At 38.5% G+C, this 27,264-nt stretch overlaps 1 protein-coding gene across 5 annotated transcripts in view; it reads right to left on the bottom strand.

Moving 5' to 3' along the window:
* Positions 1 to 27,264, bottom strand: part of FAM184A (family with sequence similarity 184 member A) — a 120,409-nt gene that overhangs the window by 35,333 nt on the left and 57,812 nt on the right. For all 5 annotated transcript variants that reach the window (XM_004263875.4, XM_049695500.1, XM_049695501.1 and 2 more), the window contains exons 3-9: positions 26,660 to 26,795; positions 25,054 to 25,235; positions 20,477 to 20,674; positions 16,740 to 16,862; positions 8,461 to 8,622; positions 6,134 to 6,255; positions 5,519 to 5,669 (exon numbers count right to left, since the gene is read on the bottom strand). In XM_004263875.4, the coding sequence (XP_004263923.1) occupies positions 5,519 to 5,669; positions 6,134 to 6,255; positions 8,461 to 8,622; positions 16,740 to 16,862; positions 20,477 to 20,674; positions 25,054 to 25,235; positions 26,660 to 26,795 (1,074 nt within the window). The remainder of the gene's footprint in view (positions 1 to 5,518; positions 5,670 to 6,133; positions 6,256 to 8,460; positions 8,623 to 16,739; positions 16,863 to 20,476; positions 20,675 to 25,053; positions 25,236 to 26,659; positions 26,796 to 27,264) is intronic.

Genomic DNA, 27,264 nt, shown 5'->3' with positions numbered 1-27,264 from the left:
ATTCTCTTTTTATACTAAAATTTTGAAACCCGGTATAAATTTTACACTGACATCTGAAATTGGATGAAGTTCATTTCAAGTGCTGCACAGTCACAGGTGGCCTGTCACTACCATTTTAGACAGCACTAAAATGCAGAAAGTGGTCTGCAACAGCCTTAAGAAACTGGCTTTTCAGTCACTCTTGATCAAGAGCATTGATTTTAATGCTCTGTTTCTTATTCATGTCATTGTTCTTTCCTACTGAGTGTGACAAATGCCAAAATACCCTGGGATTGTAGAATCAATGCGTCTAAAACCACACTCACCACCTCAGCCCCCTTCAGTGAAGTGGTTTGTCGTGACCTCCCTGTCTCAGACGATGGTCTTCTTTTCGTTATCCTGGTTTCAAATCCTGGGTCAGTTTTAACATTTCCTTCTCCTTTACCAAAGTATTCCATCAAATTATATGATTTGTTCCTTTACAGTTTCTCTGGTAATTCTCAGTGAAATAAACTTAACTCAGGTGCTATTTGGGTAGAATTATTTGTACTTCATATATGTGACAACTTCCTCTTTGGATGCCGTGCCTCAGTTTTTCCTTATTCAGCAACTACTGAGGGCTTACTACATGCCAGGCACAGTTTAAACTGCCGGGGATGCAGCAGTGAACAGTACAGATAAAGATCCAGCTCTCATGGAACTGCATTCTAATAGGGAAGGGAATCAATATGATGCTATGTGGTAACAAATGTTCTGAAGAAACACAAAGCAGAATAAGAAGACAGAGAGTGACAGCGGGTGCTATTTAAAGTGGTCAAGGAAGATCTTTTTGAGGAGTTAAGATCTGAGCAGAGAATTGAACAAATTGAGGAACAAGCCATGTAGATCTGGGGAAAGAGGATTCCGTTTGGAGGGACTGGCAGATGCAGAGGCCCTGAGATGGATTAAGCTTGGTGTGTGTGGTCCAGAAACTCCAAGTAGTCCAGTATGACTGTAAAAAAGGAAGGGAGAAAGTGGCAGAAGATGACACTGGCAATGCAGCCAGAGGCCAAATCACAAGGTCCGAATCACGAGGCTACTGCAGGCCATGATAAGAGTGTGGAGTGTGTTCTAAACGCGACGCGAAGCCACTGGTGGATTTGAAGCAGAAGAATAACTTCATCCAACTTAATTTTTTTTTTTTTTTTTTTTTTTTGCGGTACGCGGGCCTCTCACTGTTGTGGCCTCTCCCGTTGCGGAGCACAGGCTCCGAACGCGCAGGCTCAGCGGCCATGGCTCACGGGCCCAGCCGCTCGGCGGCATGTGGGATCTTCCCAGACCGGGGCACGAACCCGTGTCCCCTGCATCGGCAGGCGGACTCCCAACCACTGCGCCACCAGGGAAGCCCCAACGTAAAATTTTAAGAGCACCACTTTGGCCGGCTGGAAAGCAATTTGTAGGTAGGTAAGAGGAGAAGCAGGGAGACCAAATGTAGGTTCCAGGTGCAGTGCAGAAGAGAACTGCAAATGGCTTGGCCTGGGCTGGTAGTGCAGGAAGTGGTGAGACACGGGCAGATCCGCGCTTACTTACTCTGAAGGTAGAGAGCAGGAAGTGCTGACAGGCTGGCTGTTTGGTGTGAAAGAGGAGGCTGAGCAGTGAGGAACGGCAGGGGTCTAAGGAGGGGCGGGCTGCCTTAGGCTGGCATGGCAGAGGGGTGCATGGCACGCATTCAAGAGGTCTGCTTCAGACACTTCAACTTAGGGATTTATATCGAGATGTCTCCATTTCATCCTCACTTCAACATCACAGCCATATTAAGCTGTCTAACGTAAAAATTTCAGCATGTTATTCCTCTGTCCACAAACCTTTGATAGAATCTCACAGCTTATTGCGTGAACTTTGAACTCCCAAGCCTAGAAGTCAAAGTTTTTCACAATGATCTCTCTCCCCAACTGTCCTCTTATTTTTCTGTATTTCTCACAATGCCTGGGAAATAAGAGTATATTCAATTAAATGTTTGGTAAATGAATAAAAATATTTGTGTTCATCCTTCACCTTATTCAAGAGTCACACTAAAGCTGACCTCCTCAATGAACTCTTTCCCAATCGCACTGGTTATACTACTCCTTCTCTACTCTTTTCTCCTACCCAGCAGTATGTTGGTAAATGTTTAACAGCTCTCTGAAAAACAAAGCCCTCAGCTGTAGCATGTGCTGTATCTGTGATGTAAACACTCCCACCATGGATGACTGCAAGCCACCACCATGATGACCGCAAGCCACCACCGTGATGACCCTGAATATGAAGCTGAGAAGGTATGTGCATGACAAGCTTGGTGAGCTGGTAGAGCTGCTGCACCATTGCTCCTACAGTACGAACTGTCCAGACCACTTATAAAGTCACTTACTACACAGTGACTTTTACTGTAGGTATCTGTATACAAATCTTTCCCCTATTACACTGTAAATATGTGGAGAGTAAAAACTGTGTCATATACATCACTAAAACCAGCTAAATGACCTTGGGGCCGCAAAGTTCAAAATGGAAAGTCACACATGAACTACAAAATTCCATAATTTTATGCCTGAATGATCCGTGTGTCTCTCAAATTTCTCAGTCCACTGATCTGAATGAGGGCATTAGAATATGAAGTCATATTGGTTCCAAAATTAAATCTGCCTTGAAAAAGGTGAAATAAAGAAATAAATGATGACAGTTTAGGATCACAAATAGAAAATACGATCACAGGGGAATCTATATAATCGCTTTGCTTTAGACTGAGTTGAAAAATAACAATGTAGTTCTTTTACTTTCAAGGAATTCAAATGTACGCTCTGATCAGCCCAGGAAGCATAATTAGTTTTGCACTAAAGTGTAATCATTGAATAGAAAAAAAGAACACAATGAACTATTAAAAGAAAACTAAAAGATATAAAATTAGGCTCTGATTGGTCCGCCTGCCGATGCAGGGGACACGGGTTCGTGCCCCGGTCCGGGAAGATACCACATGCCGCGGAGCAGCTGGGCCCGTGAGCCATGGCTGCTGAGCCTGCGCGTCCAGAGCCTGTGCTCTGCAGCGGGAGAGGCCACAGCAGTAAGAGGCCCGCGTACAGCAAAAAAAAAAAAAAAAAAAAAAAGGCTCTGATTGGAGCACAGAATGAAAATAATAGCTTTTGGAACTTTTCATAAAGTAAAAAACATCTGATTAAAGAAAAGTGAAATTCTTATGCTTTTCTATGCCCATTTTTCTGATACGTAGGCTATGAGGGTTAGTTTAAATCAAATTTAACTCTCAAGAGTTTAAATTCATGTGAAAGACAAATTCTTCTTTGCTCTAAGTAGGATGATATACTAAGGCACAGAAGTTAGACTTGTGTTCAGTTCACTCAGAAATAATTAAAATACATGAAAATGCAGATCTTCTCATACCTTTCATAACATACGCTTCTGCCTAGGCCCTGGCTGTTTCCCATTCTATTCTCTCCTCTTACTTCCTTAATGTCACGAACCCCAAGCCACGTCTGTTTTCCCTAAGTGCGGAGGGGTGCAGGCTGTGCTGGGTGAATAGAGTGGAGTGGCTGTAGAGCTCAGGGTCGGGGGTGGAAGGTTTGAGGAGCTGGGCTGAGCAGGAGTCAGGCAAGTGGAAAGTGGTGGAGCAGGTGTCAGAGCACAGCCTCTAGGAAACTATCAGAAAGAATCAAGAGAACAAGATCCAAAGGGCCAGGAAGGGTCTTCTTTCCAAAACAAAGTTCCATTAAAAAATTGCTGGGTTGCTAGAACCGCTGTCATCTCATACGTCTACAAAGAGTGAAACCTCTAACATAATACCCACTTTCACTTTAACGTGAAATCCTTTGTTTAGTTGTTTTCTTAACTTTCCTCAGGTAGACAATCCTGGATGCAACAGCTATTTTCCAGCTTATCTACGGTAATGTGTGTGGCCTACATATTTTAGAAGTGGCGAGAAAGGAAGATACTGTAATTTTGGAAATGGCCTGATGGCCTGAAGCAGCACAGAACAGTTTTACCTTTGGAGGCAATTAATTCTTGGTTATCTTGATATTTATGGTTAATCTGCTTTGAAAACTGATTAAAAAATTATTTCTATCAAGCTAGTAAAAATTGGAGCCACATGTAATAAAGTATTTTATGATGCACAGACCTCGAACAAGATGCAAAGCATTATGTCCTCTCGGGAATGAACAATGTAGACTAGGTATCAAAAAAAAAAAAAAAAAAGACAAGACAAGAAAAGAATATCAGAGAAGCATGGATGAAATCTGACAATTTAATATAAGGAGAGTAAATGAATAATGAATAAAATAATTTGATAGAAAACAGGTGGGAGAAGTGGTGGGCCCTCTTTACATTGCCAAATCTAGCCAGAAAATATCTATGTCAATACTTCCTGATTGAAAAACAAGGAGGACTTTTAAGGATGTTTTCCATTTTTATCATGTAGTTGAATTATATGATAAAATTAAATCTTCCAAAGTACAGAACATCATAGAGGAGTAGTACCACTCTACCCAGTAAAACTTGTCCTAGATCCCGAAGTAGAAATGTAATGTAAGTATACAGAAGGTAACTAATAAGCAACGCTAACATGCTGACCAACTTCTAATGAGAGTTGTTGTTTTCCTATTTTTGTTTCAAAGGTTTCAGATTTATTTATTCACAAAAGCTCATAAATATTCATGTAGGTATACTCCCTTTCCAGAGTAACATTATAAGTTATTATGAAATACCAGTCACAAATTGGCAGGCTCAAAGTACTCTTGAAGGACACTGCACGTATGTACCTATGTAATAAATAATCTAACAAAAGTCTTGCCCTGTTTATTTTGAAATCCATCATGATCACAATAGAAAGATAATAGTGGATTTCTGGCACTAAATTGCTGAGCTGCTTCTTGTCCAAGTTCTGCACTTGCTTATCAAGTGGTGACTCATGCAGTCAGTCCTATTTAATTACTGGCTTTGCAGGAGACTGTTAAGAATTCATAAATTTAGAAGTTGTGTAAATGAGTGAAAATGTGCAAATTCTTTTAATTATAGTTATAAATGTTCTGGAAATAACAAGCCTGACATAAGAAGATAGATTTAGAAAACCACCTTTCATTTATGTCATTTTAAAGCATAAGAGGCAACTTCCTGTTGGTGAGAAAGTAAATTACTCACTTCTGGTAAGTTTAGGAAATCAGAATAACATCTAATAAATTTTACCTTCCACTGCCCAAATGATATCTAGTGGCTTGGAAAAAGATGTTATACTTTCAAAAAATAGAAGTTTTCCATTTAAAATCTTTAATGCATTCATTTCAAATATTAAACCAAAAAACTGTAAGTGCTTCTCAGTATTTAGGACTGCAGATGTAACATAATTATTTAGCACACGGTTTCATAAGTTCATGTCTCCTTGATTTTATACATTTAAAAAATTAAGTTTGCCCTATGAAAAATGACAAAATACAGTGAATTAACATACAATGTTTTATATTTCTGTAGCTAGAGAATGTCAAGGAAAATGAACCTCCATAATCTACAGACTATTAATTACCTGGTTTAAGAGATCTTCTACTTTTTTCTGCCATGAGTCCCTGGCTGCATTTTTCTCTCGCTCTTTCAACTGCAAAAGTTGAGACATCGCTGACTTTTTATCCTCTTCATGTTGAAGCCTTAACTCTTCGCGAAGCTTAGAACACTCTTGTCTAAAATAGAACAAATGCACTTAATTTGTGAAGAGAATTATTCCTCTCAATAACTGCAGTATAGTTGCTTGCAGGTTTTCTAAGCATTTAATTAATCCTCCTCAAAAGCCAACTCAGAATAAGAGGTGATTATTTCATAGCTAAGGACCATAAAGTAAATTGGTAACTTATCCAAGATCATTTATTTATCAAATTATTAACAGCAGAATAGGTACTAGAGCAATAAGTCCTCTGACTTCAGGTGAGTACTCTTCCTATGTTATAGTCCAGGAAATGAAATAAAAAGTAATCTATATTTAAGCAGAAAAAGAGAATTCCAATTTCTCTGCAATTAATCATGGGAAAAATTCATTAAAAATGCTGCTACTACAGCTTCAACAACGAGACAATATAAGCCATATGACAGAAAACCATTTTCTGCACGTCTGTATAGGTAAGATTACATTACTGAGTAAAGAATGTACCTAAGGTTTTCAGTCCATTTTATCTCTAAGTCATGGGCCATTTTGTCCACTCTCAGTTTCTCCTCTTCTTTCATGGCAGCAAGTGTTTCTTCATGCTGTTGCCTTTCTTGTTCTAGCTCACTCTGAAGAATAAAAACTTTTCAATGAAGACTAGTCTTCAAAAGCAAAGTCACTGTTGCTTATTTCAAATAACAGAGTGCTTGCATTATAACTTTTAAATTCTACAGCACAGTAATTGATAGTGCTATCTATGACAATTACTTGAGATTTTCTGACAATAAAATCACGGTACCCATTTAATATTTTAAATGTCCTTGTGCAAACTATATTTTATTAAGGCTTAAAGTTTGCAAATTATTTTAATAGTTTAAAGTCAGCATTAAATGAATAATCTTAACTAAATTTTCCATATCATAGGTATCTAAGAATTCCGTTATCTTCACCTGTACACACATTACCTAGGCAGATACGCTGTTAAAATTCATTCCCATTCATATCAAAAGTATGCTATCTACAAAGCTTAAGCATTACCGTTGTATCTCACTGACGTGATTAAAATAATCATGAGAAATTTAGGCTTCTATTTTCATCCTGTAACTTCAAACCAGTGGTTCATGGGTTTAGTGTTATTATGATATATATGAAATCTCTGTAGAGTAGCATAAATCAAGTGGTTTTCTGGAGCCTGGGGCTGGATATGACCTGTTTGGACAACACTGGCAACCATCGATCCCTGCCTGCAGCAGTGTAGCTGCTCTTAGGGTACAATGGAAAAGGAAGAGATGATGGTCCATCCTTCTGTTAACACAATGACCCTTTCTGGATCACCCACTTGCCAGGAGCACATTGCAGCATTGTTGAGGGGCATATCCAGATTGATGGGAAAGTAGCAAGTCAGTGCTGAAATTGTTGACCTGGCTAGTAAGCAGTAAGTACTGAAACCTGAAGTCAGCCATCTTAGCCAACTGTCATTTCACTAAGTACTCTGCCTCTAAGAATTATTTTTTTCCACCAAAGACAGTGTTGAATGGAGTAGAATTTCTCAAAGAGTATTTCTTTTACTGAATGCAAAGCACTTTATTAGACATTATTGGGGTGGGAAAAGAAGAAAACACTTGCTCTTAAGAAGCTTACTCAAAGTTATGGTAAACTGTGATGCAGCACCTATATTTGCTCAATTAAATTTGTCCAGCAGAACAGAAAATGAACAGTTGATAAGGTTTTGCTTAAGTTTTTTATTATGTTCTACTATTTGATAGAAGAACAATGTAAATATGAGCTAGGAACTTAAAAGAAATGAAACTGAATCCAATTCTAAGCTAAAAAAATAAAATTTGAAGGCAGCATTTACTGAGTGCTTACTATCTTGCTAAGCACTGTGCTGTAATGGTTTACCTCAGTCAGTTATGACAACAGCAGTGTGACGTGCATTCTCATCATCCCCCGTCTCTCCTGCATTGTGTGGATGAAGAAATTAAGACTGAGAAAAAGTAACTTGCCCAAAGTTACACACTAAGTGACAGAGGGAGAATTCACACCCAACCAATCTGAGTTCAGAGCGCACGCCTTAAACCATCTCTCTGAAAGAAAAAATGATAAATCTCTAGCTACTGTCCCCCTAGTTGTATGGTTCATTTCTCTACCTTCTAATGCAGTCTAAATATTTGCTCTGCTTCATGACCCTGAAGAGGAAAGACAAATCTTTTCCAAAATCTGTAGGTCACAGAGAATCACTTAGTTGCTATGCACGAGAGTTCAACTCTTACCAGTAAAAGAACTGTGCGTACTAACTGTAAACGGATTGAACTGTGTTTCCAAAAAGATATGTAGAAGTCCTAACACCCCAGTTCCTCAGAACGTGATGCTATTTGGAAACAGGGTCAGTGAAGATGTAATTAGGTAAGATGGGGCCACGCTGAAATAGGGTAAGCCCGTAATCCAGTATGACTGGTGTCCTTACAAGAAGATGTGAGGACACAGGAAAAATGCCATGCAAAGACAGAGAAAAGATTGAAGTTGTGCTGCCACAAGCCAAGGAATGCCTGGGGCTACCAGGAGCTGGAAGAGACAAGGAAGGATCCTCCCTTAGAGGTTTAAAAGGGATAATGGCCCTGGTAACACCTTGATTTTGAACTTTCAATCTTCAGAACTCTGAGAGAATAAATTTCTGTTGTTTTAAGCCACCTTGTTTGTAGTACTTTGTTACGGCAGTCCTAGGAAACTAATAATAATTATATATAAATGTGATATTTGTAATAAACTTTAAGCAAAGTAAATTATATTTTTACCTCGCTGATATTTAGATTATAACAGGATAATGACATTACCTCAGCATTTAATAGAGCATCCTCAGTCTCCTTCAGCCTGCCTTTAGTCAAGTCCAACTCATTTTGAAGTCTTTCCTGGGAGTCTTGAAGACTAGCAATGAGTCCCTCTGCAGAGCCAAGACCTTGTTCACTTTTGCTTACCATTTCTTGGAGGTGGCCAATCTGCAAGTAAATACAGTACTTTTAATACACCTCAGTGTAATCGACTAGCAAACAGTCACGTTTGTTTTCTTGAAGTCTTTTCTTTAGATGTAATTTTACTGATGGATCTTTCTTGATGAATTTGGAAGAAGCACTCAACCATGATAGTCTTCATTTGTTGTTTTTTGAAAAGACCTCTATATTTATGATTTCCCTTTGTCACGGCAACCATGTAAATACATGGATACCTCAAGCTCCTGTGAATTCCTGGTTCTATCATATAATCAAATACCTATAAAAAAGAATTGAAGATAAAGATCATACCCAAGATTGAGAAAAAAGGATCTTTTAGACAAAAATATTTTTTAAACTGCTCTCTAAAATTGAATCACTTATATTTCATTTGAGCCCTGTTCTCCATCTATTTATAAAAGTGACAGATTTAGGTCAATATTGATAAACTGGTAAATGTAGCTTAAATTAGGATATGTTGTGATCGCTATGTTTCCATAAAAAATGTGTGTCTTGAAATTGTTAAGAGTTGAATTCACACACTCTTGAAATTAGGAGCTAGTAGACAATTTGTTGATTAAGCAGACCTCAAGTAATGAGAACTATTATAAAATCAGTAAATGAAATACTTTCAATTATCTAAGAAAATATTACGAAGTAAAAATCTCATTTTTATAAAACAGCTAAGCTTATCAAAACTCTACAGAAATGACAACTGGTAATTAAAAAATAATACCTGAGTATTTCTCACTGTAAATACAGACATCACAAAGAAAACTGAAAATCCTTCTTTAATCCCCTCTCTGACCCAAAATCCCCTGCCCCCAACTTCCTGTCTCCTTTCCATGCAGATATATGCACATGCTGAACAATTCCAGTGATGGTAGCATTTTATCTTGTTAGTATCTTTAAAGAGATGCCAACCTCATAAAATGAGCTGGGAGCTGCCATTTTTTTCTGGGCTCTGAAATATTTTCATAGCTAAGATTTACTTGTTTTTTGAAAATTTAGTATAATTCATCCATTAAAATCCTCTGGGTCTAGTGCCTCTCTAGATACATGTTGGACTATTTAGTTTCTTTCATGGCTATAATTGGTTTGGCCAGGTTGTTCAACTACTTTGAGTCATTTTAGAAATTTAAATTCTCATAGGAAGACATCAGTTTTCCTTAAATTTCAAAATTAACTAGCATATTTGTAAATAATATTCATTTACAATGCTGTAAAATTTTCTCTGTCACTGTATTTATGTCACATTTCCCTAGTCTACATAGATTACTTGTATCTTCTCTACTTTTTGTGTTGGTCTGGCTTGCAGAATGTGTTCTGCAGCAGTGAATGAATGAATGGAAGAAAAGTGACTGTTAACAGAGTTAAAGAGGACTGAATTTAGGAGAAAATCTAGTTTCAAGTTCTGGGTCTGCCAGTATAAAACAGCAGTAAAAATACCTACCTCACAGAGTTACTATGATAATTAAGTTCAAGGATATATGGGAAAAGGTTCTTTAACTAGAAAGCAACATACAAATATTAGGTACCAATCAATACTCACACAATTTGCCAATCACCTATTCCACCCCTCCCAGTTTCTCCTCTCATAATTTTGCTTATGGTGTGTTTTGATATCTGTACAAATATTCTGTGTTTTTAATTCATGACACTGCCATCATATTTCAAAAAGCCTTCTTTGTCCTTGTATTTTGTCACTTGAGTTTTGTATTTTATTTATATTTATATTCATGATTTAATATTACATTTCAATGCTTAGCCCACCTGGAACTTTTTTGGTACAAGGTTGAAGAAAGAATCTAACTTCATTCTCCTCTTCTCTTCCACTTACATACAGTCTTAAATCCACTGTGATTCAGATTAAACCTATTAACTCTGGCCTCTATCCTACTATTCTACTGACATTACAGGTAAGTCCTCAGAGAACTCTTGGTTGCATAACATTTTCAGGCCTCACAGTCTGATCCTAATCACTGTCTGACACTGACACTTCCACCCTCTTGCAAGTGTCTGCTTTCATGCTTTTCTGATATCCACTAATCCTTGTTCTCATGCTTTTGATTTCTCCTTTTCAATCGCTTTTCCCGGCTCTGTTAATTCAATATTGGTGCACTTTTTGTTACCAGCAATCTTCTCATTAGCTACCCTTCCTTGGGTAAGCTCTTCTACTTAAATGGCTTCCAGAACTGCCCAATCTTTAGCTCCAAGCCTGCACACTCTACTTAGTTCCAGCCTAGATGTCTCACAATCACCACAAAGTCAGCATAGACAAACAACTCGATGTCTTGCCATCCAATGTATTTTTCCTCTACAGGAAGTATAGATTCCTATCTTCTAATAGTGGCATTATTATCTGTCCAAATACCTAAGCTAGATACCTGAGTCACTTTCTACCACTCACCATATCAAGCCCTATAAATTTTATTTTATTTTAAAATTTTTTTATTTTTTATTTTATTGACATATAGTTGATTTCCAATATTATATTAGTTTCAGGTACACAGCATAGTGATTCAATATTTTTATAGATCGTACTCCATTTTAAAGTTATTACAAAATAATGGCTATATTTCTCCATGCTGTACGATATATCCTTGTAGCTTATTTTATACATAGTAGAGTGTACCTCTTAATCCCATACCCCATCTAACCCCTCCCCACTCTCCGTCCCTACTGGTAACCACTAGTTTGTTCTCTATATCTGTGAGTCTGTTTCTGTTTTCTTATATACATTTGTTTGTTTTCCTTTTTTAGATTTCACATATAAGCATTAACATAAAGAGTATTTGTCTTTCTCTATCTGACTTACTTCACTAAGCACAATACTCTCTGTGGCCATCCCTTGTTGCAAATGGCAAAATTTCATCCTTTTTTATGGCTGAGTAATATTCCATTATATACATATTGGGTTGGCCAAAAAGTGCCTTCAGCTTTTAAGTAAAAATAAAAGACACATTTTTCATTTTCACCAAGAACTTTATTGAACAATGTATTCACCCTTTTGTTCCACTACCTTCTGCCATTTTTCAGGCAACTTCATAATTCCATCTTCCCGAACCTTTTAATCTTTTTGAGCAAAGAACTGTTCCAGGTGCCTTTTACAGTCTTCCAAGGAATTGAAATTTTTTCTACTAAGAGAATTTTGTAAAGACCGAAATGAATGGAAATCCAAAGGTACAACGTCTGGTGAATACAGCAGATGAATCAGAACTTCCCAGCCAAGCTGTAACAGTTTTTGCCTGGTCATCAAACAAACATGTGGTCTCGTGTTACCCTGATGGAAGATTATGTGTTTCTGTTGACTAATTCTGGATGCTTTTCATCGAGTGCTGCATTCAGTTGGTCTAATTGGGAGCAGTACTTGTTGGAATTAATCGTTCGGTTTTCCGGACGGAGCTCATAATATAGGACTCCCTTCCAATCCCACCATATACACAACATCACCTTCTTTGGATGAAGACTGGCCTTTGGCGTCGTTGGTGGTGGTTCATTTCGCTTGCCTCATTATCTCTTCCGTTCCACATTATTGTACAGTATCCACTTTTCATCGCCTGTCACAATTTGTTTTAAAAACGGAACATTTTCATTACGTTTAAGTAGAGAATAGCATGCGGAAATATGGTCAAGAAGGTTTTTTTTTGCTTAACTTATATGGAACCCAAACGTCAAAGTAATGAACATAACCAAGCTGGTGCAAATGATTTTCAATGCTTGATTTGGATATTTTGAGTATGTGGGCTATCTCCCACGTGGTATAACGTTGATTGTTCTCAGCTAATGTCTCAATTTGATCGCTATCAACGTCAACTGGTCTACCCAACCGTGGAGCATCATCCAGCGAGAAATCTCCAGCATGAAACTTCGCAAACCACTTCTGACACGTTCGATCAGTCACAGCACCTTCTCCATACACTGCACAAATCTTCTTTCTTTTTTTGGCTGCACTGGGTCTTCGTTGCTGCGTGCGGGCTTTCTCTAGTTGCTGTGAGCGGGGGCTTACTCTTCATTGTGGTGCACAAGCTTCTCATTGCGGTGGCTTCTTTTGTTGTGATGCATGGTCTCTAGGCACACAAGCTTCAGCAGTTGTGGCGCATGGGCTCAGTAGTTGCATCCCGCAGGCTCTAGAGCGCAGGCTCAGCAGTTGTGCTGCACAGGCTTAGTTGCTCCACGGCATGTGGGATCATCCTGGACCAGGGATTGAACCCGCCTTGTCCCCTACATTGGCAGGCAGATTCTTAACACTGCACCACCAGGGAAGTCCCATAAATATTATTTTGTGTATCGCTTGCGTTTTTACCTTTCTTGAAATAATAAAGCGTAATATGCTGAAAATGTTGCTTTCTTTTCTTCCATCTTCAATATTAAGATGGCTATATAAGAATTAGCCAATTTTGATAAGTCTTTTTTTAAATGCACATTGATATGACAGCTGTCACATACAATCTAACAAAATTGTTTCAAATGAAGTTAAAGACAACTAAGGGCTACTAGAGCCATCTTGTGGAAAAAACCGAATGAACCTTTTGGCCAATCCAATATATACCACATCTTCTTTATCCATTCATCTGTTGATGGGCACGTAGGTTGCTTCCATATCTTCGCTATTGTAAATAATGCTGCTATGAACAGAGGGGTGCATGTATCTTTTTGAATTAATGTTTTTGTTCTCTTTGGATATTTACCCAGGAGTGGAATTGCTGAATCATGGTAGTTCTATTTTTAGTCTTTTGATGAACCTCCATACTGTTTTCCATCTTGGCTGCACCAATTTACATACCCCCCAACAGTGTAGGAGGGTTCCGTTTTCTCTACATCCCTCTTCTCCACATTTGTTATTTGTAGACTTTTTGATAGTAGCCATTCTGACAGGTAAGCGGTGACGTGGCATTGTTGTTTTTGATTTGCATTGTCTAATAATTAGTGATGTTGCAGATCTTTTCATATGCCTGTTAGACATTTTTCCAAAGTAGACATATGGATGACTATTTACGTCTTCTGCTCATTTTTTGATTGGGTTGTTTATTTTTCAATATTGAGTTGTATAAGCTGATTATATATTTTGGATATTAACCCCTTATTGGTCATGTCTTTTGCAAACATTTTCTCTCATTCGGTAGGTTGTCTTTTCTTTTGTCGATGGTTTCCTTTGCTGTGCAAAAGCTTTTACATTTAATTAGGTCCCATTTGTTTATTTTTGATTTTATTTCTTTTACCTTAGGAGACAGATCCAAAAAATATTACTACAATTGATGTCAAATATTTACTGATCTCCTACCATGTGTCAGGCAGCATAACAACTGTGACAGAACATCTTATAATAAACAAATCCAAATGCTTTTCATTTTAACAAAATATTGAAAAAATATATATCCACTTAAAAAGCTTATTTCCAGAAGAAAATCTACAACTTAAATGTTATAAGTACATTTTAAAAGACCATAATGGTCAGAATTATTGATGATTCAGCCTACGATTTTATCTTCAAAGGTGATCCCAAAATAACATTTCATAGGATAACAGGGTTATCCTCCACCTGAGATTTTAAACTCACTAGCTTCCTTTAATATACTATTATGATTCTGGCATTTATGAATTTATCATCTAGATCCACAGTTGAACTACTTACATTTTGAGGCTATTTCACTTGGAAGGGTATCAAGATCTACCAACTGATGAAGATAGTACATTCCTTAATTTTTTCTAAAACAATCACTTTCCGTTTTTATGAACTACCCCCCTAATTCTTTCCTCCTGTCTTTCCACAGATGTATCTATTTTCCATCCAATAAATGTAAGTGGAATAAAATTTTTATTTAAAAGGCAAAACTTCTGACGAGGTATTTTTTAAAATGCAGCTATATGTGTTGGACAAGAGGCACACGTAAACATAGGATGCAGAAAAACAGAGAGTCAGTGGATGAAAAAAGATATACCAGACAGCTTATACAATATCAAATAACACAGACTCAGCCAAAAAGTATGATTCGTTAAGTAGCTAAAACAATTTTATATTTGTATGCATGTAACAAAGCCTCTAAATATACAAAGCAAAAATTGATAGAATGTAAGAAGAAATAAGCAAATACACCATCATAGTATCAGTGTTTAGAAAATGACAGATCAAGAAGATAAAAATTGAAAAGAATACAGAATATTTGAAGAAAATAGCTTAAAATCTTGATTTAATGAACCAGAATGCAGACTACATTGCATTAAATGAGTGGATGCACTCAGAACATTAAACTTCTTTTATGTGTGAGGTCACAATGCTAGGCCTTAACAAGTTTCAAAAATTGTTTTCACATGAACCACAATGCAATTAAGGTTACAAAAGCATTTCAATCTCACACAGCTTTTCCAGAGAACAGAAAAGGATATAAATCCCACTTCATTTTATGAGGCTTGATATAACCTTGATTCCAAAACCAGAAAAGGATGGTATAAAGAAGGAAAAGTACGAAGCCATCTTATTTAAGCCTAGGCTTAAAAATCCTAAAATCAATATTTCAAAACTGAATCTAGTATTATATAAAAAAGATATATATAATCTGTCATGACTAACTAGGACTTATTCTAGAACTCCGAAGTTGATTTAAAATTATAAAACTGATTAATGTAAGGTACCACATTAACAAGTTAAAGAAAAATGAGTATGTTCCCAATAGATGCAGAAAGATCAACATCAATTTGTAATTTTTTTTTGAATTAGGAAACTAGAATTACAAGAGAATTTTCTAAACCTGATAAAGAGCATTTACGAAATAAAGCTTCAGAGAAGCATCATAATTAACTAGGAAATGTTGACGCCCTTCACTTTAAGAGCAAGAAACAAAACAAGAATGCTTACTGTCTCTGGAGATCCTAGCCAGCAAAGTAGGACAAGAAAGAAAATGTCCCAGCGTGAAGGGAAGGCAGATACATACAGAGGGATGAGTCAGGCAGATTCTTGGGAGCCACTCTAAAGCAGCACCAAAATATTACCAAGGTGCTAAAACATAACTGAGAATGTATCTAGAAGCAAAATCAATTACATATTAATTAGAACTCTTCTCAGTGACATTATAATATGTAGGTTGGAGGAATGCTGAAACCACTTGGAATTGAGAGTAGAACTCCAGGGCACATGCATGAGAAACACAGATGGTCACTAAACCACCTTCTAATGACAGCAGGACACCATAACCACAAGGATCACAGACCGCGAGAGAGGTATGCAGTGGATGATCTTGGGCAATCGAAGAGAGACTGAGCTAATACCAGTAACAACATTAATTCTCTATTATATCCAAATGTCGTGCTTGGTACCTTCTCTGGATAAATGTTTAAAGATAATTAAAGAATACTGAGTGCAAATCATTAGCCTGCCCAGGGGCACTCATGTGTTTTGGTGTGGTTTCTGTGAGCAGAAGCAGACTGATGAGAAAGCAGAACTTAAAGACTGTTGAGAAAGATGAGGCTAGTGAGGTAGGAACAGCTGACAAGATGAGACACATCAAGACAAGAACTTGTTTTAGGAAGACCAGTCTACGAGCCCCATGAAGGATGAGCTGGAAAGGAAGGAAAAGAGGACAGTAGGGGGGGCTGTTCTAGGACGCAGATGAACCAGGACACAGGACAGCAAGGGATGGAACAAGCAATATTATAGCTTTTCAACTGTCTTTACATTTCTTCTATTCACAACTTTTTGATTTATAACATTTTATTCTATTCTATTCTTAGTCTTTTCTTTTCCAAGCTAAACAATACTATTTTCATATAGAATTTAAAAATTATTTTAGATGTCACTTCCTAAAGATCCAGGGTAGAGAATACAAAGTCAATGTTTTGCAAAAGGGTAGAAAAAACTCTTTTGTTTTCTTTCGTGTAACGGGATATTCTCCCTTGTTTTGCTTTTCCCCACAAAAGCATCTTGGTCCAACATTTTTTGTAGTAAATTTTTACCTGGTGAGATATAATCAATGTCACTATGAAAATTTCAGCATTAAAGAAAGTTTTTGATTATTTTTACTCCAGATATGTTACCTTCATTGAGGCTCATCTACTTATACAATGTTACCAAATAAGGTACTATCAATGAGATATAACATAGGTGAATGATTGGCCTAAAGAATTCTTGCCTGTTGATTGGCTGAATTCAGCTTGTCTTCCAGTTCTTCCTTCAGGTTTTCTAGCTCTTGTTGAAGCTGATTTTTATCATCTTCCAGGTTTAGCTTTTCCTTTTTATGTTGTGCCTCCAATTCCTTAGAAAAAGAAATTTTTTAGAAATTAACAAAATTGCAAATATTGTATACTTCGAAGACTCCAAGAAAAAGACTGCTCTGTTTTATATTTTGATGCCTTGCTCTTCAAGTTAGTCTTATACTTAATTATTAATATCAGAGTTAATGGTGAATCTAATTAATCCTAGGGGCTTAGACTCTATCATTCTGAATCACTTATGATGCAGTGGTTAAGTCATTTTTTAAATGGTAAGAATATCTGACTAGTCTAGATCAACCTGAAGTCAAAAAAAAAGAAATGTGTGATATAAATGATAATTTGGTGAGATGAGAAAAAATTCTAACTATCTCTTGGGTTCATAATTCTTTTATATTTACACAAAAATACAAAATTTAGTAACACTTCTGGAACTCAGTGGTCTAGCACTGGAGTGTAGTCAAGGATTAACAAGTAAGAAATTAAGGTATCTAAAGAGCAATACTACTAAAATTGATCCTTCTGAAGAACACCTACTATTTGCCAGACATGCTACTTACTACTTGGGATACAAAGGCAAAAAGACACGGTCCCTGTCCTTAATAGGCTCATTAAAGAATATGTGATTAAAATTAGATGTAACGGGGAGTACTGGAGTATATGAATAGGGAACTGATAAGTGCTGGCTTGGTGTGAAACTTCCACAGAGAAAGCAATTCCTAAGCATAGTTTGGGGTGTACCAGTAAGAAAAGGTGGTGAACCAAGAGGGAGATATAACATTCTAGTCAGAAGAAAAAGCATGTGCAAAAACCACAGAGGTAGCAAAGAACAAGGTATGTTACAGGCGTTCAGTATTTCTACAGTGTAAGGTGAGAACAGTAATAAATAGGGTTCTATGTTGGGTGTCCCCAAGACAAACTCCAGGTTTGATGATTTGCTGGGATGTCTCAGAGCACTCAGCATTTAGTTGTACTCACAGCTATTTGTATTACAGCAAAAGGATACAAAGCACAATCAGCAAAGAGAAAAGGCACATGGGGCAAAGTCTGCAGGAAGCCAGCCTCAAGCTTCTAAGAGTCCTCTCACACAGAACTCTCCCGCAAGCTGGGACAACACATGTGAAATGTCCACTAGGAAAGCTCATGAGGGAACTAACACAACACTCTAAAGTAACTATGCTCCAATAAAAATTAAAAAGAAAAAAAGAAAACTTTCATAGAATCAGATATTGGTAAATAACTAAATATGAGAAATATAACAAACACATTATTATAATTATTATTTTATAAATTTACCTTAACCCTAAATGATATCCTTACACTTAGGATGGATTTGTAAAATTGCCTTTGTGTCTATAAAAATGGTACAGAACTTTGTCAGTTCAGCCAAGGTGGTTAGGTATCTACTTTCATGATGATTAACTTCATTTCCCAAATAAACATACTTGGGGGAAAAAAGAAAGCTCATGAGGGACTTAGTGCCAGGTTTCTTACTGGGGGCTGGCCAGTTTAGCATGTTCCAAAATTCGAGACTCCAGGAAGGAAAGTACATGTTCAGGATAAACCATATTGTTTGCATAAACAGTTTAGGCACAGGGAGCCATTCTTATCAGGGAATGGTGGGAACCCTCCTGAAATTCAAGTTCTAGACACCAGCCAAGGGCCAACCTTGCACCACGTTTTCTAAGGATGGCAGTTTCAGGCCTGCTATGTTATCTCTTTTCTGCATGGATTCTCTGTATATTCACATCCTTTTTGGTAGCTAAGTAATAAGGAATAGTGAAGTCACTTTTAGCTAAATGTTCTTTAAAAGATATTTGACATAGGAGAAAGACTATTTGGAAGGAGGCTGGTTTTAGCTTAGGCTCAGACATGAACTAGCTGGGCAAGAAAGGAATGAAGCAGCAAGTGATAAGTTATTCTGAGAAAAGACAAGGGTAAAGATGAGGCTATCCTAAGAGGTTTTGACTATGTTCACATACAGGAAATCCATGTCATCTGCCTTATGGCAACCATGCTTTAATGAAAGTTTGTAAGAAATGCAAATGGATGAAAGTAGATTTTCAGGTAGCTCAGAAATTGAAATTTAATGGGTGAAGGGATGATTAGAAGAGTAGTAATGAGGTAAAAATTGTATTGATGAAAGATGCCTTGATTCTAGCACTTAGAACTTAATACAGAGGAATAACGAGAGGCAAAAGGCACCTGCAATTTAAATATTCCAGTAAGAGAGGAGGAGGTTAAGGTGAAAAGAGAATGTAGAAATGAAAAAGAGTAACAAAAAATAGCTACGGGAAAGATTACTGAAGCCACAGTTACCGCTAAATCCTTTACTATAAAACCTCGAACACTTGATACATATATCCAGAGTCGGTAAGCACGCACACGCTTAATTAATTAACTAATCAATTAAAGCTGTACTGATTGGTTCTGGAATAGTGAGCTGGCACAGAAAAAAGGACAACCACAACTTTGAGAAATAACATATCATCAAGTTTTGTCTTTAGTTATATAAACATATAACAGTATGTTTAGATAGACATATTCTAAACGAAAGTTTTATTTTGAATTTTTAATTAACTTTAGGTGTTATTTTTTCCAACTGGTTGTCAGAAAAGGAAGAAATATAGAGGCAGAAGATCTCAATTCACATGCTACCTCTTCTATTTACTAGGTTTGTGGCTCTGAGTAAATCATTTAGGTTTATTAAACCTATTTCACCACCCATAGAATAAAAATGTCATTAATCTCCAAGACACAAACAATAAGGAATATACAAGAAAGCTTTCAGTAAACTGTCAAGTGCTATTATATAAACACCTAACAAGCATCATTAATACATGCCTACACAATGTGGTGGCTAAATGCCTCAGGGTTTGATACCTGAGACCTGAATTCAAGGTCTGACTGATTCTTACTAGTTGCATGCGCTTGAGCAAGTATTTAACCCCTCTGTGCCTCCACCTCCTCTTCAGTAAAATGGGTACAGCAATGAAACCAAAAGCAGTGTTACAAGGATTAAATGAAAAAATAAACGTAAAACATCATGGCAGTGTCTGGCACACACAGTAAGAAATACTAACACTTATTTATCACTATATACTCAGACATGTCTGGGTTTTTACATTTTGCCTCACTTAACCCTCACAGGGATATCACAAGATGGATCTTATCTTCGTCTGTCAAATGCAGAGAGCCTCAGGCATAGCTTTTGGGACCCAAGAATAAGCAGCTGGTAAGCAAAGAACTCAGTGTAAGGCCCCAATCTGTCAGCTCCCTTGCTTTCTCTACTATATAATTACCGTCTGCCATGTATTACTATTAGCGAGCTGATTACTTATTTGAGGGCAAAACCAAAACAAAACAGATCATTTTCCCAGGGAAGGAAACTGTCTACAGGAGAATAAGTGCTTCAACTAGTGAGGCTTCCTGAGGAGGACACCAATGTTGCTGTCTCAAGATCAAGCAAGTGTTTCTATTACGGCTTACACCAAGTAGAAATGCCTCATATCAATTTAATAAACTACATCCCCTATAAAAACTTTTATGTATGTTACTCTTTGAACCGAGATTTACAGAGTGATTACAAGACAGCAGCTAGATCGTTATAGAAAGCCCACCAATTTACAATGCAATGCTAAGCTGAATTTTTACTCACCATTTGCAGTTTTTTCTTATCCCTAATCGCATTACTGTGGACAGCCTCAATTGCCATATGGTGCTTCCAAGCTAATTCTTCCAAAGTCTTAGAATGGGCCTCATTTAACTGGGCCACCTCTCCTTCCAGTCTATTTTGCAGGTTGTTTAGCTCCATCTCATAATATTCTTGCTGAGTTTTCTTTGCCTCATTTACTTTCTAAAATTGAACAAAAATAAAGATCAATAATTGGCATCTGCTTTTTTCATTACTGCTACTAGTATTTTTTTTTTTTTTTTTTTTTTTTGCGGTACGCGGGCCTCCCACTGCTGTGGCCTCTCCCATTGCGGAGCGCAGGCTCCGGACGCGCAGGCTCAGCGGCCATGGCTCATGGGCCCAGCCGCTCCGCGGCATGTGGGATCTTCCCAGACCGGGGCACGAACCTGCGTCCCCTGTATCGGCAGGCGGACTCTCAACCACTGCGCCACCAGGGAAGCCCTGCTACTAGTATTTTGAATACTCAGTAAATAAACTTGGATGAACTGAGTGCTACAGGATTTAGATATGGTACATGAGAATACACCATTGGGTGTTCTCAGAAAATGACAGGGTGGCACAGGCAAAATGAGTAATTTTAAAGCAAATGATAAAATACACTATTATTAGGTTAGAACCAAGTGCGAGTCAGCACATCTGCAGGCTTAAGAGAAAAAGGCTTCCTATATGTCAAAGTTGTACACAAAATGGCTTACCAATTTACCCACTCAAATGATACTATTCAATACAATTTTATTGTGTGCCAATTATATGCCTTTTAAGCATGAACAGTCTGATGATGAAAAAAGTCAAAAGAGTGTGGCAGTATAATTTTTTAAGTTCTTTGAAAGGAGCATGCGTCGTATGTTGTGAGAGTATACAGGAAAGGAACCTAACCTGGATGGGGTGGGAAACAATGTGATGTGTGTGAGAGACAAAGAAAGAGAGAGAGAGAGAGAAAGAGAGAGACAGAGTGAGATTGATCCATCAGGGAAGGCTTTCCAGAAGAGAAAACATCTGAGCTGATGATGACACATTCTCTCATTTAATTCTCACAAGCCCACCAGGAAACAAGAGATGAGAAAATTTCAAACCTAGATCTGATGTCAAAAGCCTGCATTCATAACCATTTCCAGCATTTTGAAAGCTAAGCAGCAGTTTACCAGGCGGTGAAGTTAGCGAGATGGAAACCCATGCAGCTGAGCAGTGTGGCTAGAACACAGGATTCAAGGCTGGGAGTGGAGAGGGATGAGGCTCCGAAGCAGGCAGGGTCAAATGATGACCAGGGGTCTTTTATGCTAAGGCCTCTGGATTCTATTCTGATGGCAATGAGAAACTGACATTTAAAAAAAATTTTTTTTTTAATTTTTAGTTACTTATTTATTTTTATTTACTTTTTTTTTGCAGTACGCGGGCCTCTCACTTGTGGCCTCTCCCGTTGCAGAGCACAGGCTCCAGACGTGCAGGCCCAGCGGCCATGGCTCATGGGCCCAGCCACTCCGCGGCATGTGGGATCTTCCTGGACCGGGGCACGAACCCGCGTCCCCTGCATCGGCAGGCGGACTCTCAACCACTGCGCCACCAGGGAAGCCCAAGTTACTTATTTTTAATGTTTGTTGTTTAAGCCACCCAGGCTGTGGCGTTTTGTTATAGCAGCCCCAGCAAACCAAGACAACTTGTCAAGGGGAGAAAGTAGAAAGGAAACAAAGACAGGAAGAACTTTGGGAAGTATCTGAATTTCGGGAGCAGGAGGAGGAAGGGGAGCCGGTGAAGGAGGCGCACGAGCCATTGGGAAGGAGGAGAGCATCACAGAGACAAAGGGTGGGCAGGGGGCGGCCAAGAGCTGTGAGTGCTGCTGAGAAAATGCGTACAGCTTTTGGGTGTGCTGGTTGTGTTCCCACTGATGCCTTAGGACCCAGTACAACAGAGCAGGAGAGGGGAAGCCAGGCCGAAAGGAGGAAATGGAGGTACTGAATGAAGGCTACTCTTTGAAGAACTTATGTGGTGTTACAAAAGAGGAAGATGAGAAAGTAAAACTTCAAGAAAATGAGGTTGAAAGATGTTTTAAATCTCTTTAGGGGCTGGAGCAGATCCCCCCGACCTGGATGCTCTGTAAGACTCTCGGAAGACAGACACACCTCATCTGGATCATTAATTCCTCCTGGATGGGCAGAGCGATCCTGCTGTCTGGCCTCTACAGCACCTGCCTGCCTGGCTCAGTCTGCAGGTCCCTAGAACTACCCAGGTGGAAATTAAAGGTCCTCACGTCATAGGAGGCAGCACACTGCAGAGGTGGAGAACATGGGTTTTGGAGTCTCACAGACCTGGGTTCAAGTTCCAGCTCTGCCACTTATTAGCCATGTGACTGGGGGTACCATGCGTGCATAACGTCTATAGGCCTCAGTTTCTCCATCTGTGAGATGGGAACAATAAGGAAGAACCTATTTTACAGGGTTGCTGAAGATGAGATAATGTGCCCCCAAATGTTTAGCAATATACCCAGCCTACTGTAAATATTTTATAGTTAGCAATTATTTTACATAATAAAGAGATTATCATTATTCCCAAGGCCCAATGAGGGGGGAAAGCCCTAGGGAAGAATCTTGAATGTAAGGCACTGGACTTTCTTTCCTTTCAAAGCCAGAAGGTGTAGACAGAGGAAACAGAAACTCCCAGCTTCTTCTTTCTTGCCTGGGCCAGACTGGGTGTCAGCTCTTCCCTTCAAGCTTCCCCTACAGGGATGGGGGTACTGGGGGCTCAGGGCTCAGAGCAGTGTTCTAGAGCTGGATCCCAATCCCTCTGCTAGCTCTCCCTGACTTGGGGACACCAGAAACCAGAGCCCCTACTTGAATACAACACTTTTAAGGTTCTTTTACCAACATCACCCCCAGGTCTTTTTGTTTCACAGCTCAGACACGAAGTCCCCCTCATCATAGATCATAGCTTTTACCTATAAAACTGTACCAGTCAGGGCTCAACCAGAGAAGCAGGAAGGAGAAAGAAGGGGAGGGGTGCTGAGGAAGAGAGAGGCCATCAGGAAGGGTGGGCAGGAACTCTTGGGCATGGGCTAAAGCTGCTGTCCACAGGCAGAATGTCTTCAGTGACTGACATTTTTAAAAACACAATCATCTTGGCAGTAGGCTAGTGAGCTGACGGAAGGCAGGGGGAGTGCAGAGCTGACAGGACTTGGGAACCGATAAGGGGGTTAATGAAACAGTAATCGAGAACGACTCCCAGGTTTCTGATTTACCAAACTAGACAGACTATAGTGCTACTGGTTGAAAAAGGAATAAAGGAAATATAGTATTTTGAGGGGAGAAAGTTCTAGGCAGGTTGATTTGACACATCTGTGAGAAACAGATATCTGTCTGCAGTGGGAGTTATCTAGTGGGAGTTAGATACACAGGACTCAAGTTCAGGGAAAAGATCTGGCCTAGACGAACGGCTTTGGGAGATATCACTGACCAAGTGACAGCGGATGTTACTGGAATGGATGAGCTTGTGGAATGAGATGAGAATGCAAGAGGAACATTAAAGGTAAGGACACAGAAAAGACTCTAAAAAAGACTAATATATGTATATGTATAACAGATTCACTGTGTTGTACACCTGAAACTAACACAGCATTGTAAATCAACTATACCCCAATAAAAACTTTTTTTAAAAAATTAGATAAAAATTTAATTAAAAAATAAAAATTTAAAAAAAAAAAGGTAAGGCCACAGAGAGAAGAGGGAAGCTCACAGACTCAGGGCCTGGGACTGCAGGGCCTGGGAGACAGGAGGAAAGTGTGAGAGAACCAAAGAGAGATGCTGTAAATCAGAGGAGTCAGTATCCCAGGAAGACAAGATTCCCCCCAGTCCAGCAGCCAGGACGTCACTGGAGGCTGAGGCCAATGTCGAGCCTGTGGAGTGGTGGCAGGAGAAGCCAGCCCACACGAGGTAAGGAGTGAGTGGGAGGCGAACCAGGGCGAGGAGAACAGACACTTTTCAATACACTTGGCTGCTGAGAGAAGGAGGAAGAGTGTCCCAAACCCTCACCTGGTATTGTAGATATGTGAAAAACTGGAATAAATATTCAGCAATTACTCTACACATCATATGTCTTATTTATTTCATTTAGAAATTAAGTATGTTGGTATATGAATTTTCAGGGCTTGATTTTGGTCATCCTTTTCAGTTTAACAGACATTTCCTAGGTGTATACACAATAATACGTTTCATCAACAGAAAAATAAATACGATTAACCGTAATGTACATCCCACTGAAGTAAGAGTTCATTCAGCTTCTGGCTTGAAATAGGTTGAAATGTCCTAAGTTCTTACGTTATAAATTGTTATCAGCAATATTTTGAACATATACACAATATGGGATAGCCCAGCTTTATATCAATACCTTTTCTCCTCAAAATAAAAACAAAAAATTCCTGGAGTTAAGACATAGACTGTTACTATGAAATAGAAGTAAACACTCTAAATAAAATCTGAAAAAGGAAAACTGAACTTTTCTTTCTTTTCTTTCATGGCGGGGGAGGGGGGGTGGAGTTCTCCATCATTCTTTACCTTCTCCAGTTCCAAAATCTGCTGCTTCTGCTCTTCATTCAGACTCTGGGTTTTGCTTTGCAAAAAAGCTCTTTCTTCTTCAAGCTGAGATAATCTCTCATTGGCCCTTGATTTTTCTGATTCTAGATCTTTAATTGTAACCTCCTGGGTCATTTGAGTTGCTTGAAGCATTCCAATATGACCTACCCCCCCAAAAGAAAGCCCCAATTTAAAATGTTACGTTGTGGTATAAAAGTTTATAGTTAATGACACAATGTACTTAATATGGAAGTAAAGTAAATGGTCTGCATGTACAAATAGTTCTTTGGTTTCCTCGCTGTATGCAATAGAAATATTTACCATGGGAATACTTATTATCCAAGTAGAATTACTTAAACTAGAAAGCAGTCCATTTTCACATCACTGATGTTGCTCCCTGCACCTAGAACCATTCCAATCATTTCTGAAGATTTCAAGCTCTACAGGTTGAGGTAGAAACAACTCCTCAGGTACATATAAAAGTCCTGGGAGTAAAGCAAAGTAAGAGAAGATGCACTGAGTAGCACGATGGCACTAAAATGAGTAACTTATTCTTTTCTAATCTCTTTTTTTTCAAATTCTAACATAAAGAGGAAGAAATCTGTATGCAGCAAGGAAAGACGGCAGGCAGCAGTTTGGCTGAAACTAAATTTGTTGTAGACAACAGACCTGATAAAGAACTGAGGCAGAGCAAGAGACAGATAAGGACAGCAAGGCTATGAAAACCTAAATGACGACAGCAAAAAGACAAAAGTGTGCGGGGGTGGTATGAACAGAGACAGAGAGATGGAAAGTGAATATGAGAAAATATGCTCAGAAGGCATATGCGTTAGGACAGCGGTTCTCAAAGCGCCCTGGACCAGCAGCGCCTGGGAGCACTGGTCATAAGTGAAGCTCGCCCCAGACCTACTGCATCAGAAACTCTGGGGCTGGGGCCTAGCGTCTGTGGTCGCACGAGCTGTCCAGGTGATTTTCATACACATTAAAGTCGAAAAGCTTCTGCTTCAGGGGGAGGGTAATCTGGGATTCACCAATGAGCCAGTCAATCACATGATATCCTCACAGAACTCATTCAAGGGCCTCCCGGGCTCACCAAACACCCCAGCGAAATGTCACTCCAGATCAATACAGGCCACCCCCCTCCTCTAGTGAGGGCTTCGAAGTGAGCATGTCAGCCACGTCAGGACGGGCGACCCAGCTTTAGTACGTAACATGATCCTCATTAATAAGCCAAATGAAATGAGGCTGTTGTAATTTAAATATAGTTCCGCTAATTTAAGTATTTTCAAATATTTATGTTTTAAAAGGACATGTTTTTAAAGGACAAAGCCTCTTAGAGTGTTTTTCTTTTAGTGACTGACATTGGTGCTAAAACCTATAAATCTTAATTTTTTTATAGAAATATATTCCTAAAAATAAGTTATCATTTGCTTATCTCATGATTGATTAACAAGATAACAGAACCCTTTAACATGTTTAGAATCTAAATAATTTTAAAATATGAGAAGAAAAGGCTAATCTGTCTCAAATTAACATTTAAGTGTTGGTTTTAGCTGAGGAATACACCAAGAACTGCGGTCAGACATACTAGCTTTGAGGACAAGATCTGAAGCTTGCTGGTGTAAACGTTCTCTGGCTGCTGCTAGCTCACTTTCCACTTCCTTGTGCCTGCTTAATAAGGCCATTTCTCCCTCCTTGGCATCATCAAGCTGTTTTTGAAGAACCTAAGAAAAATCAGATAGCCATTATTAATATGCAAGGATGATGCTAAGCTAAAAAATTCATTTAAACTACGAGCAGCAACTTCCTCTTATTCAAAAGTCACACTTAACAATACCTAGTTTTGAATCTGTATCAGTGACACATAACTTGTTATCTTCATAAGTCATATGACCCAAACATGAAAGGCTATTCGACCCTTTTTAATATATTTAAATGCTGCGCAGATATTAAAAACATACCTATGAAATTTTCTATGCCAAGAAACAAAGACTTGCCAGAGAGACTTTTTGGCTTTTTTTTTAGACTTGTGCCATACCCCTATTTATAAAGCAATCTTAATTTTTTGTTCAGTGTCTGGACATCAACTGATGTGCAGACCCCATCATTAATGGAGGAAAAGGAAAAAAACATAATTAAAGACCAATATTTTAAACTTCCCAAATCACTGGGAAAATATTAACATGTTATTAA

This window comes from Orcinus orca, chromosome 12, assembly GCF_937001465.1.
Source record: "Orcinus orca chromosome 12, mOrcOrc1.1, whole genome shotgun sequence".
Lineage (NCBI taxonomy): Eukaryota > Metazoa > Chordata > Mammalia > Artiodactyla > Delphinidae > Orcinus > Orcinus orca.
Note: the sequence above shows the minus strand (reverse complement) of the source record. Positions and strands in the feature narration are given on the sequence as shown.